The 16497-nt window shown below is 39.0% G+C and overlaps 1 protein-coding gene across 3 annotated transcripts in view; it reads right to left on the bottom strand.

Annotated features, from left to right (window-relative positions):
• Mmp2 (Matrix metalloproteinase 2) overlaps positions 1-16497 on the bottom strand; it is a 175688-nt gene that overhangs the window by 33671 nt on the left and 125520 nt on the right. For all 3 annotated transcript variants that reach the window (XM_076768070.1, XM_076768071.1, XM_076768072.1), the window contains one exon: positions 225-371. In XM_076768070.1, coding sequence (XP_076624185.1) covers positions 225-371 — 147 coding nt within the window. The remainder of the gene's footprint in view (positions 1-224; positions 372-16497) is intronic.

Genomic DNA, 16497 nt, shown 5'->3' with positions numbered 1-16497 from the left:
GTGAGAGATAAGTGATTTCGTAACGTATGAAATTTACTTGTAATTCGTACGAAAATGAATATTATTTATCCTGCTTTCAATTGTTATTAAGACTCCAAACGTGAAAAATATTAAAATAGGGGCGAATATCGAATTCAGTTAAAAATTTTTATTCCCAGTGCATTGATCTTTGGACTCTGAGGATTCGTAGGGTCCAAACAGATGCACAAACAGGGCAAACTTACCGATGGAAGTATACCAAAATGTCCGCCCTGTCGCTGTTCACTTCCTGGAACGTGAGTTTCGAGTTTCGAGCCCAGAGACCGAGTGCTTTGCTCAGTTCGAAACGAACGTCACCCGTGTCGAGGCCACTCGGTTGCTCGGTTCTCAGGCTGCAACAAAAAGAAAGGTAGATCATTAGGAACTCGGCTCCGAAAATCGATATCTAGCGCTTTTCGCTCGCTTATCGGTCCTCCTCGAGACGCTTCGACCCGATAACCACGAGAGCCAGCCTTCCCCTCGGAGGGAGAAAATGTTTCCGGCCGAGACACGCTGAAACGGAAGACGATTCAATCGCTGGGGCTAGGGAGGGCCCCGGGGTCTTTGGGAAATTAGCTAAATTATTCTCGAGTCGAGAGGAAAGTAATAAGGGAAACTTTGTTGCTCGTCGAACGGCGGAAATCCAACCCCGCGGAATTACACAAATTATGTTCACGCGGGTCTAAATAAGGAAGATGGGAGAATGACGTGTTTTCCTGCTCTTGATTGGAAGAAAATTTATTTTTGACAGGGATTAACTCTTCAGTCGACTCTCGATCTCAATCGAATTATTTTACTTAACGTTGATTTTTACCAAATTGGTAAATGGAAATCAACTCTCCTTTAAAGCATTTAGGAAATAATGAACTAACGGGGAATTACATAAATTTTCAAATAATTACATTGATATATAATAATAATCCCCCATAATAAGGTCCCGATAATCTACTTAAGGGTTAAATAATTATTAATTTAAACTTGCAAAGTTATAGAGGTGTACAAATTGCATAGACCACTTTGTATATTTGGTTAGAAAATAACATAGTTTTATGCAGGTTTTATTTTTTTTAAATTCAATTAAATATTTAAGGAAAATATATAATGTACCATTGGGCAACAATGCTACTTAATAGACGAACAATTAAAATTGCAAGGGTTTCATCAGCATTTGTTTCTATAATATTCCATGTATTATATGGAAAAAACGAAAGAGGGAAAAGTTTTAATATTTTTACGTAGTCCTATTCTTTTTCTCAAAATCGATAACCTTGAGGTTTCGAAAAAAAATTCTCCACATAACAAATTAAGTATTATAAATCGTGAAACTCTTAAACCCTTGTTCTTAACATTCCGTACACTACATTTTAATGGATAAAAATATGAAACGAACCTCACACGCCAGGGAATAGGTGAAAAAAAAAGAAAATAAAACAGATGGAGTAATTAATCGCGACGCGGAACCTTTGCTCGATATCTCGCGTCGCAATAGTGCTTCCCAAGTATTTGAAAGCGACGCTTTAAACGGCGTTTCTCATAATTAAGGTCATCCAGCTTTTAAACGGGAACATTTCGAAAGTGTGCAAACAGGTCATGCCCGAAGCATCCCCTAAAAGGATTACACGCCGTGCAAACTGCGTCGACTGTTTGCCATATAGATGGATCGACCTATCACTATGGCAAACATCGTGTCCCAGGCCAGTCCCATTGTCTCCGCGGCACCCGCAAAAGGGAACTAAAAAGATTGTTATTCCCCCATCCAGCCTGTTTCCAGACACCCTCTGCGACGAAAAGACGGTTCCACGCAGGACTACGACATATTTTTTTTTTTACATCTCTGATAAGACTTATTTGTCAGTTGAAGAGTTATTCGTTATTACGTCAAGATAATTAATTATACCTTTCTATACCACTCTTTAAACTGCGTAGAAAGTATTTCGTTTCACATCGCCACGATTGGAGGACAGTAACCTCGTTTAACCCCGTCGACGTACGATTTAATTCCAAATAATTTTTCAAACGTATACTATTGTTGATAAGGTACGTGGCAGGAGTTGAACAGGGTAAGAAGAAATAGTTTACCAAGAGATAACCTTTTATAAGAAAACTGTATTTCGATACATCTCCTCACGTGTCGTAAGATGAACTAACTAAATCAAGGTGGCGTCCTCATTTATCGACTACGTGGCGCTCTCGATCTACAATCGACTTCAATAACTATTCAATTTTATTTAAATTTATTTATACATAGAATGGCCACGAAAAAGAATGTATTTTACGAATACTTCGTGTCTGTAAAAGAGTGTTGATTTTAATATACAGGGTGGGGCAGTAACTATTAACACCTCAGATATCTTGGAAACTATAAGTTTCACAGAAATGTTTGCTAAAGTAAATTGCACAGTACGAAGGGCGCTATTGGCTGGCGATAATAGTTTTTTTGCAGGTGGAGGTACTTCGGACATTTCAAGGTCACATCCATTTTTTTAAATGGATCGGTATGTTTTTGCTTCCGTATCACGATAGAGGATCTTAAAACGAGTTCAACGACCTATTACACAAGGTCATTGAAGGTCATAGAAAGTAGAGAAAGGCGATAATACTTACGGTTTTGGTAGTAAATGAAACATGTTTATAGTAGGTGTTCGAAATGGTGACCATCACTGTCAATGCACCGTTGGATTCTTTTTACGATTGATTGACTTGCAAGTCTTACAGCGTCAGAACTTATTGATGCACAGGCTGCAATAATTCGCTGTTGCATATCGTGAGATGTAGTTGGTACTTCTTTGTACACTTTCTCTTTCAGTGTTCCCCACAGAAAGAAATCTAAAGGTGTTATGTCTGGTGAACGAGCTGGCCACGATATTGGACCGCCGCATCCAATCCAACGATTTCGAAATTTTTCATCGAGTTCCCTTCGCGCAATCGATGAATAATGTGCTGGGCATGCATCATGTTGATCCCACATGGTTTGTCGTGTAAATAAAGGTAACTCTTCTAGCAAAAGACCCAATGTATCCTTAATAAAATTAGCATAGACGTTGCCATTCAAATTTCCATTCATAAAATAAGGTCCAATAATTTGATCACCTATGATACCGCACCATACATTCTCAGACCATTGTTTTTGATGTTCAACCTGTCGCAGCCAATGTGGATTTTCCGCTGCCCATAAATGCATGTTATGCAAATTAACATTCCCGTGATTTGTGAATGTTGCTTCATCAGTAAATAAGACGGTATTAAAAAAAAGCTCATTGTTTTGAATCTGACGTATAGTCCATCGACAAAACTCAACGCAATTCATGAAGATGTTCCCATGCAATTCTTGGTGAAGACTAACGTGATACGGATGAAATTTGTGACGGTGCAAAATGCAAAGTACGCTCCTCCTACTAATGCCAGATTCGCGTTCAATTTGTCGCGAACTAATATGAGAATTTCTAGACACACTAGCGAGCACACCGATTTCCATTTCTTCGTTAATTACTCGTTCTGGCGTTCACTTTTACGAACACTTAAACTACCGGTTTGCCTAAGTTTATCATACACATTTTTAAATGTTTGACGCGAAGGCTGAGACCGATGTGGATATCGTTCAGCATACAAGTTTTTCACCCTTGCAGAATTTTGTTGGCATTCGCCATAAATAAGAAGCATATCAACCTGCTCTTCAAACGGATACATCGTGCCGGATTGACCGATTTATCGATACTAATCTTATGATGTTTATCTTACTCTGCAAACTATTAAAGTGTCCTTCAAGCAGTGTTTATTCTCAGTGAAGTAAACGGTAAGCATTACGCATTCCTCTACTGTTGACAATACGTATGTTTCATTTACTACCAAAACCGTAAGTATTATCGCCTTTCTCTACTTTCTGTGACCTTCAATGACCTTGTGTAATAGGTCGTTGAACTCGTTTTAAGATCCTCTATCGTGATACGGAAGCAAAAGCATACCGATCCATTTAAAAAAATGGATGTAACCTTCAAATGTCCGAAGTACCTCCATCTGCAAAAAAACTATTATCGCCAGCCAATAGCGCCCTTCGTACTGTGCAATTTACTTTAGCAAACATTTCTGTGAAACTTATAGTTTCCAAGATATCTGAGGCGCTAATAGTTACTGCCCCACCCTGTATAAGACTTGATGACCAGTGAGTAGCCTCACGAAGGTGTAAACTTGACATCAAGAACTTACAACGAGTCAGACTCGTCATTGTACGTCAAGGGGTTAAATAAAATATAATAGAATATGTGAAGGGTCTATATAAAGTTTGAGAATTTTTTATAATTGCTATTTCTCGATAGCTATTATTTTTTATTGCAACAAGGAACGTTGAGAACCACTCGAAAATAATTCCAAACTTTACCCTTTGCACGGTTACTGATAAAGGAAGCTCGCGAGGCCGCGAACGGGCATTGTATCGGTGCTAATTAAACCGGCGCGATGGTTCGTCCGTCGATGATGTGTCTCTAATTAAAAGAAATCGGCCCCGGAAAAGACGAGAAAAAAGGGGAACGAGAGCCGACAAAAAGGATCACGCCGCTAGTATTGAAAAAGACTGTTCGTCGAAGCGAGCGTAGCGGCATTATTCCGGTGTTCTACGTCCGAACGAGCGTGTACATCGCGACTCGGTGAATTTCGAAAGGTCGTTTTGCCCTTTCCGCGCGCCAAGACAAAGCTGAAAGGCTAAAAAGCTGACGCCCGGAACCCCGCGGGCGATGCAGATACGCAGTTATGCAGCTCCCCGTGCAACTCCTGCAGCTTTCGCAAAACGCCCAGAGACAACTCTCTGCGCCAGTGTGACTCGCCTTCCTCCGCGTTCTTCGCCGAGTTCTAAACCGGGGATCAAAATGCTGCTTTCGGAACGCTTTCTTCCGGGGGCGAAATTCGACGAAAATAGACGACACGGATATCTATGGTCGTTCCCGAGGTCCATTGGAATTTGATTCCAAAGTCAAAGGGACGCTCTAATCTCTATGCAAATATTATTCATTGTTGCTGCAAAATTTCCAAACAACCGAATCACGATTTTACGTTTACGCGTCGCCAGGTACCAGCGAGCCGCGAAAATATGAAATTCATTAACGTCGATTTTAGTCCGTCCTATCGTCGATTCTTTTTAACGAGGAGGTGATGATTATACCGTGGAAAAAACACATCGAAAACGTGGAATGACATTTTTTTATTCGAGGCTTCGTTGTTGAAAAAATCGACTTTGAATATTCAGGGGTATGGCAAGTAGAAATATCTAGGTACGGTCAGACGTGGATATTAAAATTCAATTATCTCGAAAACGAGACGTTGTATGCAAAAATATTATTCTATACTTTCGATTCAGTTTTCACTATTTGGACATTGGCGCAAGTGGAAATAGTAGATATTGGTCAGACGAGCCAAGAAAATCGTATTCAGTCCGACAAATATTTTAATAATAAATATAAAAATATATAATAACTGCACGAATCGTATCTACTTATTCTTCATTTCTATGTAAATTAATTTCGAAAAATCAATGAAAACTGTTAGTTAAACCCAAAAATAGTAACATACCACCGAATGAGACTGTAATAAGTTCTCAGGACGTCGTGTCAATGCAATACAAGTGTGTTTATGTACACTAGCATAAACATAAACAAAAGTCTGCATGCGAGATACGTGCATTAAACACTGAGAGAATTTTGAATAAAAACGTTAAAACAACGTTGTTAGTGCAGCAGTTGAGAACCAAGGGAAAAACGAGTCCGTAATAAATGTTCGTGAACGCGTCGAAATTGTCCGTGTTTGGAAACCGGCGTACGCAAAGTTTGCGACTTGGGAGTCGCGGCTACGTGAGCGGGCAAGCAAAGCACGATATTCGGGGCAATATAATGACAGAAATGAAAGGACGGAATTGAAATCGTGCCGGTGTAACAAAATGGCCGAGCGTTCATGAGCTCGCGTGAACCGGAACGAAGGAAATAAAGTAGAAAATGAAACAATACATCACGAGCGTTGCGATATTAATTTTTTGCTCTTGGTCGCGCAGTTTTCGTCTCTCTTTCGCCGCGGTTTGCGCCCCGACTCTGTACCCGGTTGATTATAGCGATTACGTACCATCGTACGATGCAAATAAAATAAAAAAATAAAAAAAAACAAACAAAAAAAAAACGAGACGCGATAAAGGTACATGAAAAATTGCTATCAGTGAAATCGTGAAAAGATCTCCGGGACAAATTATTTGGCGTTTAAAACACGAAATGGTTTTTTTTTTATATTTTTTAGAAGTGTTCCCGCGTGATGGAAAGCGACGATATAACAGCTTACGAGTGTTTCCACGCGAACACAAGTGACAACGATCCAGAGTTATCGAGTAAATTTAGTTGGTTGGAATTTTTTTGTTTGTTTCAGGCCATAAAAAACAACTTGTAACGCTTATTTAGAACCGTCATCCAGGGAAACGGACAAATTAAAGCGGAGGATCGTCAAGGTAAATTGTTCGGAACGAATTCCCCCGTTTACTTTAAAGCTGTTAGCCTGGCGTTGTCAGCACATCCGGTATTAAAGCTGCCGCCAACCCCCTCCCGCACACGCCTTCCGCGTGAGGGGTGACCATGATAAATTCGGCGGCAGAGAATACCATCTTTTTTTTTCCTCCCTTCTCGCGGAACGTTTTATTTACACGAACACAGTCGAGAAGCTGTGTGGGGAGAAAAGATGAAAAGTTTCGCGAGGTCCAATTTGTAATCTGTTCCGTTCGCCGGTGAAATCAAAGAAAACCCTTGTTAGTCGGGGATCCTTTAACGAAACCGTTTCGTTAGCGTCGTGCATGGGCGAGCATCAACGGAAAGTCGTTTCGCTATCCGTGAAACAAGTCCCGCTTCCGATTCTCACCGTGGAAATTGTACAAACTGTTGCATCGTTTCCGCGAGGTACGCTGTGCATTGTGCGCCACGACGCACAGCTCAACATTCAGCATAGATTTCCAATAACAACACGACCTACTATCCCCTCCCCCTCCTCCGCCTCTTCACGGAGCAAAATTACACGGATCCAACGATCCGCCATTTTTATCCAATACATGATTTTATCCATTAGAAGTTGATTTGGGGTGAGAGATGTCTTCCCCCGTCTCTTGTATTTTTATTTCTACCTTTTCTAAAGCAATGTCTACGCCTGTAAGGTCCGCCCTGATGTTCATACTTAGCAAAGAATAAGAATGACGTTTTGGGGACTAATCAATAAATCAATATATGCTGTCAAGGCGTGTTCATCTTAAGAAGGTATTGCTGTCTAGACTGTCAATTTCACGGCCCTTTTTGTGATTTTTTTTTTAATGATAGATAGGCTGTTTTGTACTGAGACTTTGTAGATATATTTATTCATCTTATAAGCATGTACAATATTTTTTTCATGAAAAAATATTAAAAATCGTAGGAATTATAACTTCTTATTTAATGGCTCTTTTGGAAGAGGTGCTCCAATGGCTTCCAGGATTCCAAATAATTTGAAACAGAAGGGATTAAAGTATCTTCATAAGGAAGGTTGTAAAATAAATAAAGAAATGGCAATGCTTCAAGTTTCGAATTTCTATTTGTTAATCGTTCTTTTGTATTTAGCGTATCAAAAAAAAATAGTAAAACTCAATATTTTTTTAAATCTCTAGTTTCAGCTACAAAGGCGTGTCTGCTGAATATTCTCTCCAAATTTGAAGTCAATCGGTTTGCTGGATCTTGAAATATCATGTAAGCCAGTTTAAATGCGTTTTTTTAAACAAGAAGCTATAACTGTCGCAATTTTTAATATTTTTTGATGAAAAAAATACTATACATACCTATAAGACAAATAAATATATTTGCGAAATGTCACTACAAAACAACCTACCTGTCGTTAAAAAAAAAATCACAAAAAAAGGCCAAAGAAATGACAGCCTAGACAGCAATACTCCCTTAATACCTCTGTGTAATAGCAAACGTCTGTGCTCTCCGAGAGAGTCTTTTCTAAAAGATACTTCTCTTTTTCATCTCGACAGACATTTACACCCCCTATTAGAAGTTGATTCGGGGTGAGAGATGTCTTCCCCCGTCTCTTTTTTTTCTATTTCTACCTTTTCTATAGCAATGTCTACGCCTGTAAGGTCTGCCCTGATGTTCATACTTAGCAAAGAATAAGCATGACGTTTTGGGGACTAATCGATAAAGCAATATATGCTGTCAAGGCGTGTTCATCTTAAGAAGGTATTGCTGTCTAGACTGACAATTTCACGGCCCTTTTTGTGATTTTTTTTCTAATGATAGGTTGGCTGTTTTGTACTGAGATTTTGTAGATATATTTATTCATCTTATAGGCATGTACAATATTTTTTTTATGGAAAAATATTAAAAATCGTGGGAATTGTAACTTCTTATTTAATGGCTCTTTTGGAAAAGGTGCTCCAATGGCTTCCAGGATTCCAGATAATTTGAAACAGAGGGAGTTAAAGTATCTTTATAAGGAAGGTTGTAGTTATAGCAGGAACTAGGGAGAAGTCAAAATCCTGATAAATAAAGAAATGGCAACGCTTCAAGTTTCGAATTTCTATTTGTTAATCGTTCTTTTGTATTTAGCGTATCAAAAAAAAATAGTAAAACTCAATATTTTTTTAAATCTCTAGTTTCAGCTACAAAGGCGTGTCTGCTGAATATTCTCTCCAAATTTGAAGTCAATCGGTTTGCTGGATCTTGAAATATCATGTAAGCCAGTTTAAATGCGTTTTTTAAGACAAGAAGCTATAACTGTCGCAATTTTTAATATTTTTTGATGAAAAAAATACTATACATACCTATAAGACAAATAAATATATTTGCGAAATGTCACTACAAAACAACCTACCTGTCGTTAAAAAAAAAATCACAAAAAAAGGCCAAAGAAATGACAGCCTAGACAGCAATACTCCCTTAATACCTCTGTGTAATAGCAAACGTCTGTGCTCTCCGAGAGAGTCTTTTCTAAAAGATACTTCTCTTTTTCATCTCGACAGACATTTACACCCCCCATTAGAAGTTGATTCGGGGTGAGAGATGTCTTCCCCCGTCTCTTTTTTTTCTATTTCTACCTTTTCTATAGCAATGTCTACGCCTGTAAGGCCCGTCCTGATGTTCATACTTAGCAAAGAATAAGAATGACGTTTTGGGGACTAATCGATAAATCAATATATGCTGTCAAGGCGTGTTCATCTTAATACCTTTGTGTAATAGCAAACGTCTGTGCTCTCCGAGAGAGTCTTTTCTAAAAGATACTTCTCTTTTTCATCTCGACAGACATTTACACCTCCCATTAGAAGTTGATTCGGGGTAAGAGATGTCTTCCCCCCATCTCTTGTTTTTCTATTTCTACCTGGTGTGTTTGGCGTTCCCGTCGATCGCGAATCCGATCACTCGAGTCGCGGCTAAAAAGCTCTCAAAGCTTTGCGCCGGAAGCCGTGTGATCGACAGATTATAGAGAGCTGTCCCGTAGCCGAGTGGCATTCAACACTCCGTGCCTTCAGTGTCAATGGGGCGTCGACGGTGGGGAAATCCCACGGATCGAGTGATCCCGGTCCGTGACAGTCATGGATCGGTATAGCGAGCTCCCGGGGAATCCTGTTTTCGACAAAGCCTGCTCTTGACAAAGACTCGCTTGTCACGCATGGAAATCCACTGTGTAGTGTGTGGTTTATGCAGTACACAGGGATCCTTATTCCTCTTAACGCGAATAATTTCAGGTTAATCTATTTCGAGCTTCCTTTGTCGCGTACTATGCACTTGTGTCAATTAAATGGGAATATATCCTTATTACGGGTTCTGTTTCCCAGCGAACTTTAATTCGATCGTGTTCCTTCAACCCGTAGAACGAAAAGATCGTTTGGATGATCGAGGGATACGGAGAATCTTTACGAGAGCTAATTTTTTTAGAACTTTGACGCTGGGAACCGAGGGCAGCCTGTTTTTTTAGGCATTTACATGGACTCGTTCGATAAAATAGAATAAAATAAATGGGTAAATACGGGAGGATAAATCGTAATAATAAAGCAAAGAATATAAGAGGAGTTCCTTCGAAGAATAAAATAAAATGTACGAGTGAATTTTGTGTTAAAATAAGTGGTTTCAAGTATCTTCTTACCAGAATTGATCGTGAATTTGAGACTTGATAAGAGACTTTATTATTTACGAATAGAACGTTTGGCTACTTTATTCGCTATTCTTAATATTATCTAAGGGAACAGAAACTTCACGATGTTTAATCTTGTTTGAAAAGCAAGACGCCCGGTTCCGCATAGTTGGCATACATGCTGGAGGATATCAAATGCCATAAATGGCAGCCTTGAGGTTACAGAAAATATTCACTGCTCACGGGCACGCTATTCGAAGAATTTCAAAGTGTAGCGCGAACACGCAAAACAGATGTTTCCATTCCACGCAACGCACGAATTTAATCGCAAGATATACCACGTCTATTTTGATTGTTAATTAATTTCGATGTACTTAATGGATTTCGTGACTACTAACTTGAGGACGATATCATTAATTTCAGCGAGCTTTAGCCTTAATTAAATTCGATGTCGATTCGTTAAACGGGTCATTTAAAAACATTGTTCACGTTTACTTTCTATTTGTATTGCTTTTCCAGAAGAGATATTTAGACATTTCATTGAACAGCCCCCTTGCGTAGAATTAGAGAGATACAAGGTAAATTTTCAATTAGAGGCAGACTTCCTAATTTGCACGCTTCGAAACAAAGAAGAAAATAAGAGCAAAATGAAGGCTCCCGATAATCCGACGTTGTTAATGCCAATTTCAATTCTTCTTCGAAGCGTACGCATTAATGCAGGAACAATTGTGTGTAACATCGGCGCATAATAGACTCCGGAGTAACGCTCGGGCATGAACCAATGCGCTAATTAATTCTGCACGTTGCCTCTATTCAAGATTCGTGACTAGCATACGCGTTATTACGAAACCGATGCCCACGAAATCGAACAAACTTTTATTCCCCAAGAGAAAACGTACCGAAGCATCTCAATTTTAGCTTGCAAACTTCTAACAGAAAATAATCTTTCGTCGATTAGATTCGAGACACATAGTCGAAAGAAATTAATAATAATAATTATAACATATGTTATTTGCAGGTTTGGTTCCTCTTATATGCAAATAATACTATTATTAGATTTCATCTCAAAATTCGTGATGGTTTTAATGAATGGGATTTTTACCAATTTATGGAGTCAAAATTTTTATATATTCTTGACCAAAATACGCGCCGTTTGCATTTTGAAACATTGAAATCGTCCAATCCGTTCAGGAGTTATAATGTTTTAAAGATTTGCATGAAATTTCGGGCAAACATTTCCGACCAAAAATTATGTTTTCGGTGAAGAATTTTTTTCTCAAAAGTGCGTAGGATTTCGGGGATATGTCTATTGACCAAAAATGATTCTAATTGACCCCTGCAACTGAAAATAATTTTTTCAGAACGATTTGAAATTTTTTTTTCGACGAAAAATTTAGGCACCTACTTCCTGTCGGTTTTTCTTAAAAATTCGTTTCTGATTTTTAGTAATTTTGTTTGGCGTCCTACGGAAAAGTTGTCTCATACTTTGTTGTAGTTACCCATGAGCTCTACCCCAGAAAAAAAGTTTCATTTAAATATATTTACTATTGTATGAGTTATGGCTGTTTGAAAATTGGACCACTTTTATGGTGTTTTTCTCATTTTTTGGGGCCAAGGAACAACTTTTCCAATATTATTAGAATTTCTTCGTATTCTTCACTAAAATACGCGTTATTTGCGTTTTTAAACATCAAAATCCTCCAGTCCGTTCAGAAGTTATGATGTTTTAAACATATGCGTGAAATTTCAGTGAAACATATCAACGGTATGGTCAGACATGAAATTTTCGGTAATGAATTTTTTTCTCGAAACTTCGTAGGATTTCGGGGGTATGTGTAATGACCAAAAATGATCGTAATTGTCCCCCGTAACCAAAAATAATTTTTTCAAATGCTATTGATACTAACGAATCTGAAGAGTAATTTGGATATTTTTTAAAGTTTCATGGTGTCTATTTTAAACGCGTAGTCCGAGGAAATCTCAGCACAAGGGATTAATAGGGGACGCCGCGAATACATAAACGCGGCGTACCGTAAGCTCGGAATGGATAATGGCGCTGGTAACCTAAACTTTCTTACTTAGATTACAGTTTCTTAGTTACTCCTTCAATTTCCCCGTAAAGTCATCTTTACCGCAACACCCCATCCCCTCTACACCTTCTTCCACTTACTCCATCCAACTTAGAACCGCCCTTAATTAATTGTTAAGAGTGGACCGCTTCGACGAGACCGCCAGAATGTTTCCGTGGCTGTTGAACGTAGAAAGAAACTGCTCGTCGGGCAAAGTTAGATCGTTCGACGACACAGTGAACCAGTTTCGAACAAACATCGAACTGGAAAAAATCCAACTCCAAAACAATTTATTTTTTACGAACAATATTTATTACGCAAACACTTTGTCGCTGAACAAGCAGATATTTGTTACTGTCGACCAAGTTACCCGACTGTTCCCAATGTGGGGCGTGTATCCATTAGTTCGAAACAGTTTTACGTCCGATAGGAAGTGCCACGTACCGCGAGGAAGGTTTCTTTTTTCGACGAAGAGGATCGTATCGACTTCCAAAAGGGCAAAACGGCGAAACGACCGTGGGTTTTCGTTCGAAATGATAGCTCTGGCCCCTTCCGTGTTTCCATTGTCACTGGTAAATAAATCCACGGTAAAGTCCGGACCGTCCTCCGTCCCTCACCCCCCCGCGTTCCAGTCGATCGATGATCCTGTCGAGGACGTTTTCCTGACCCCACGAATTAATCTTTCGTGCTTGGTCCACCGATATCGGAAAATTCGGACACGTTGGTGCCACGTGTACGCCTTCGCCTTTTATTCCTTTTCCCCGTTTCGCTGAAACTTTATTGTCGTTGTCCGATCGAGTCGAAACCTCCGGACATATTGAGAAACGAAATCGCCAACGAATTAACCTAAATCCTAATTAAACATCGATCGTACATTTTCTTGGCTCGCTCTTGCGATTATTTCGCGAAATTGAAATTTCTTCGAGAAAATTAATCTTTCAAATTATCGTCAACTCAATTTTTCGAAAATTATCGAAACATACAATGCAATTTTATCTAATAATAAAGCTGCAGAGATACTTTTTGGTTGGGTCCCGTCCCACCTAGGAATAAGAGGGAACGAAAGAGGCTGCCAATCAGCAGTGTCAAAATCTAAGTATACCAACTTTTCATAAGGATATTCTATTATCTCTCCTCAAAGCTATCAAGAACAATTGGAACATTGCCTCGAAAAACGCGCGCTACTTACATGCACTGTATTAGGAATGATATTTTTGAAAGAAGCCCCGCTTTTTTGTTCAATAGGAAGCAGCAAACCATATTAACAAGAATACGAGCCATACCAATTTTTCCCATGTACATCTGATCAAAAAAGAGGACCGTCTAATGTGTAACAATTGCAATTCAAGGAACTCGATCCACCACATCATCTCGTCGTGCCCAATGTATGAGAGTGATAGAAGACTTTTTCAAGTGAATGAAGACACCAAAGAGCTTACTAGAACTGTCAACTCATGTAAAAAACTGCTAAACTTTTTGAAACATGTAAACCTTTTTCATCTAATTTAATTTTGGTCCAATGTGATATAATTTAGTTTGACGGTTTCCTTACGTCACCTTGTGTCTGTACTTGTATACTTTGCGTGGTTGCTAATGACCCATTTGGGTTGATGCAACTTTAAAAATTAAATATATATCAATTTTTCGAGGTTCCACATACAAAATATTCCAGCGATCGATGGGCCATCTACGCCTCTAAAAGTACGCGAAGTTTTCAGAAAATCTATTGGGTTGTCCGGAAAGTTCGTGCTGATATTTTAGGACAATTAAAACGCAGCTCATTTAAATATTGATATACATTTATTAAATTATATAGGTACCATTCTGCTCCACAACCTTTCTCCATCTTTCCTGTAGCTTGAGAATTCCGTCCTTCCAGAACCTCTCAGATTTCTCGGCAAAAAATTTGTCCAAATGGGTTTTGATCTCAACCAAAGAGTCGAAATTTTTCCCATTAAGGGAATTTTGTAACGACCGGAAAAGTTGGAAATCCGACGGCGCAAGGTCTGGCGAATACAGTGGATGGGGTAAGACATCCCAACCAAACTCCAACAATTTTTGCCGAGTCCTCAAAGACACATGCGGTCGCGCATTGTCGTGATGAAACACGACGCCCTTCCGATTCGCAATTTCTGGACGTTTTTGTTCAATTGCCGTCTTCAATTTATCAAGTTGAGAACAATACTTTTCCAAATCTATCGTTTCATTATTTGGTAAAAGCTCATAATATAAGACTCCTTTCCAATCCCACCAGATACAGAGCATTACCTTCTTCGGATGAAGACCGGCTTTTGGGGTGACTAAAGGTGGTTCATCACGCTTTCCCCAGGACCTTTTACGCTGAACATTTTTATAAATTATCTATTTCTCATCACCCGCACTAATTGCTTTAAAAATGGCGTCTCCTCGTTGTGCTTGTAAAGCAAGTCGCAAATGAAGATGCGGTCCAACAGATTTTTCTCCGTTAGATCGTGCGGAACCCATACATCAAGGTGGTTTACATAACCAAGCTTCACGGTACGATCGTGTATCGTGGTTGATTTTGATTGATTTAGCATTCCAGCTAATTGACGTAATGTCGAGCGTGGGTTGTTCTCAATTTCTGTTCTAATCATATCTTCGTCTGTGGTGGACGGCCTACCTGGGCGTTCTTGATCTTCCAGGTCGAAATTTCCAGCTTTAAACCGAGCAAACCACTTTCGCACAATTCTTTCGACTACAGCATCCTCGCTATAAACAGTGCATATCTTATTTGCCGCTTGTGTGGCATTTTTGCCCTTTCGGGAAAAGAAAAGCATTAAATGCCTATAATGCACTTTATTTGCCACCATATTCTAAGGCGTACAAAACTGATAAAAATTAACGAATCGTAACCAAACTTTTTTCCAAATATGACTGAAGCTATTTCTTTTAGAATATGTACACATGCCATTTGTTTTCAATAATTGTGATATATTCAGTCAGGTCTCTCGCGCTACCTACCGAAAATCGGTACGAACTTTCCGGACAATCCAATATATTGGGTAATCGTTTGCAGAAAATTAATAAAATCCTGTTACGTCTCGTGCAGGCCCATTGGTGTTTTTAGTCCACCCAAAACCGAAAAACGAAATACTCGTTTAATTTTTACAGTAGTTTAGTTATTTTGTAACCACTGTGGAGCGCAATTTTCCTTCGTTGCCAATTGTTAAATATTCAGAACCGCGTCTTTATTTAAAAATTATATTTCAACAAAGCCGAAGTTAGAAGTCATTGTTCCTTTCGTATTTACCAAGAACTTAATTACTCGGTCCCGTCATTTTTCTCCCCCTCGACGGCGATTTTCCAGGGGAAAAGCAAATTGAGAGACACGCGGTAGGTATAAATCTGTCCCTTCTCGAACAGAATTTCCCAGCAGGTATTCCAACAAACTCGATTGAAGGCCGGTACGTGGAAACTGGCCGAGCCGAGGGATTCGATCGTAGCAAATGACAAACACGGTTTACAGAATCCGGGCCCATTCGGGCTGAAATGTGCGCGCGATGACCGCGATGAGAATCGAATCGATGTCCGGCCACGTTGCGACGGGTTTAACTGACCGGAAGACGAACTCGCAAACGGCGGGGGGAGGGGGCCACCTTTCCATTGGAACCCACCCCTCCAATCGTCTCAAACTTTTAATTATTTTCCAAATTTAATCGCTTCTCCCCCGACAACGCCATATTAAAATCAAATTTTATTCCCACGGATAATTCCCGTCGAAAGACATCCTTTGGTCAATCTATGTATATTTGGTTAGAAAGTAACATAATTTTGTGCATGTTCTATCTTTTTAGAATTGGTGCTCATTAAATAAATTGTCTGTCAATCTAGATCAGTGCCATATTGTTACATTTAGTAATAAGAAAAATAATATAGTTTATAAGTATACACTAAATGGTATCGTACTAACCTCGGTTAATCATGTTAAAGATCTTGGTACAATTTTCTCTTCTAACTTATCTTTCAATGTTCATTACGAAGAACTTTTTTGTACTAAAGGGTTTATTCCCGTTAATAAATGAATTATTATTATTGTTATTATTGTAGGAGATTTGTATTGAATATTTGTGTAGCGTTGTAGTTTTGTTGAATATTAATTTATGTGCAAAAGGGTCGAAGGTGTTTGTTCGTGAAGGTATGGGCGACCAGGGACAGAGAGGCAAGAGGGAGAAAAAAAAGAGTGGTTGCGAAGAACAGATGTGATTCGTATATAATGTTAATTTGTGTAAAAAGATTGTGTGCTTGGTGTGTTTTAAATTATATAATTCTATTCTTA

This window comes from Colletes latitarsis, chromosome 7 (genome assembly GCF_051014445.1).
Source record: "Colletes latitarsis isolate SP2378_abdomen chromosome 7, iyColLati1, whole genome shotgun sequence".
NCBI lineage: Eukaryota > Metazoa > Arthropoda > Insecta > Hymenoptera > Colletidae > Colletes > Colletes latitarsis.
The sequence above is the reverse complement of the archived record's forward strand: the minus strand, read 5'-3'. Positions and strand labels throughout refer to the sequence as shown.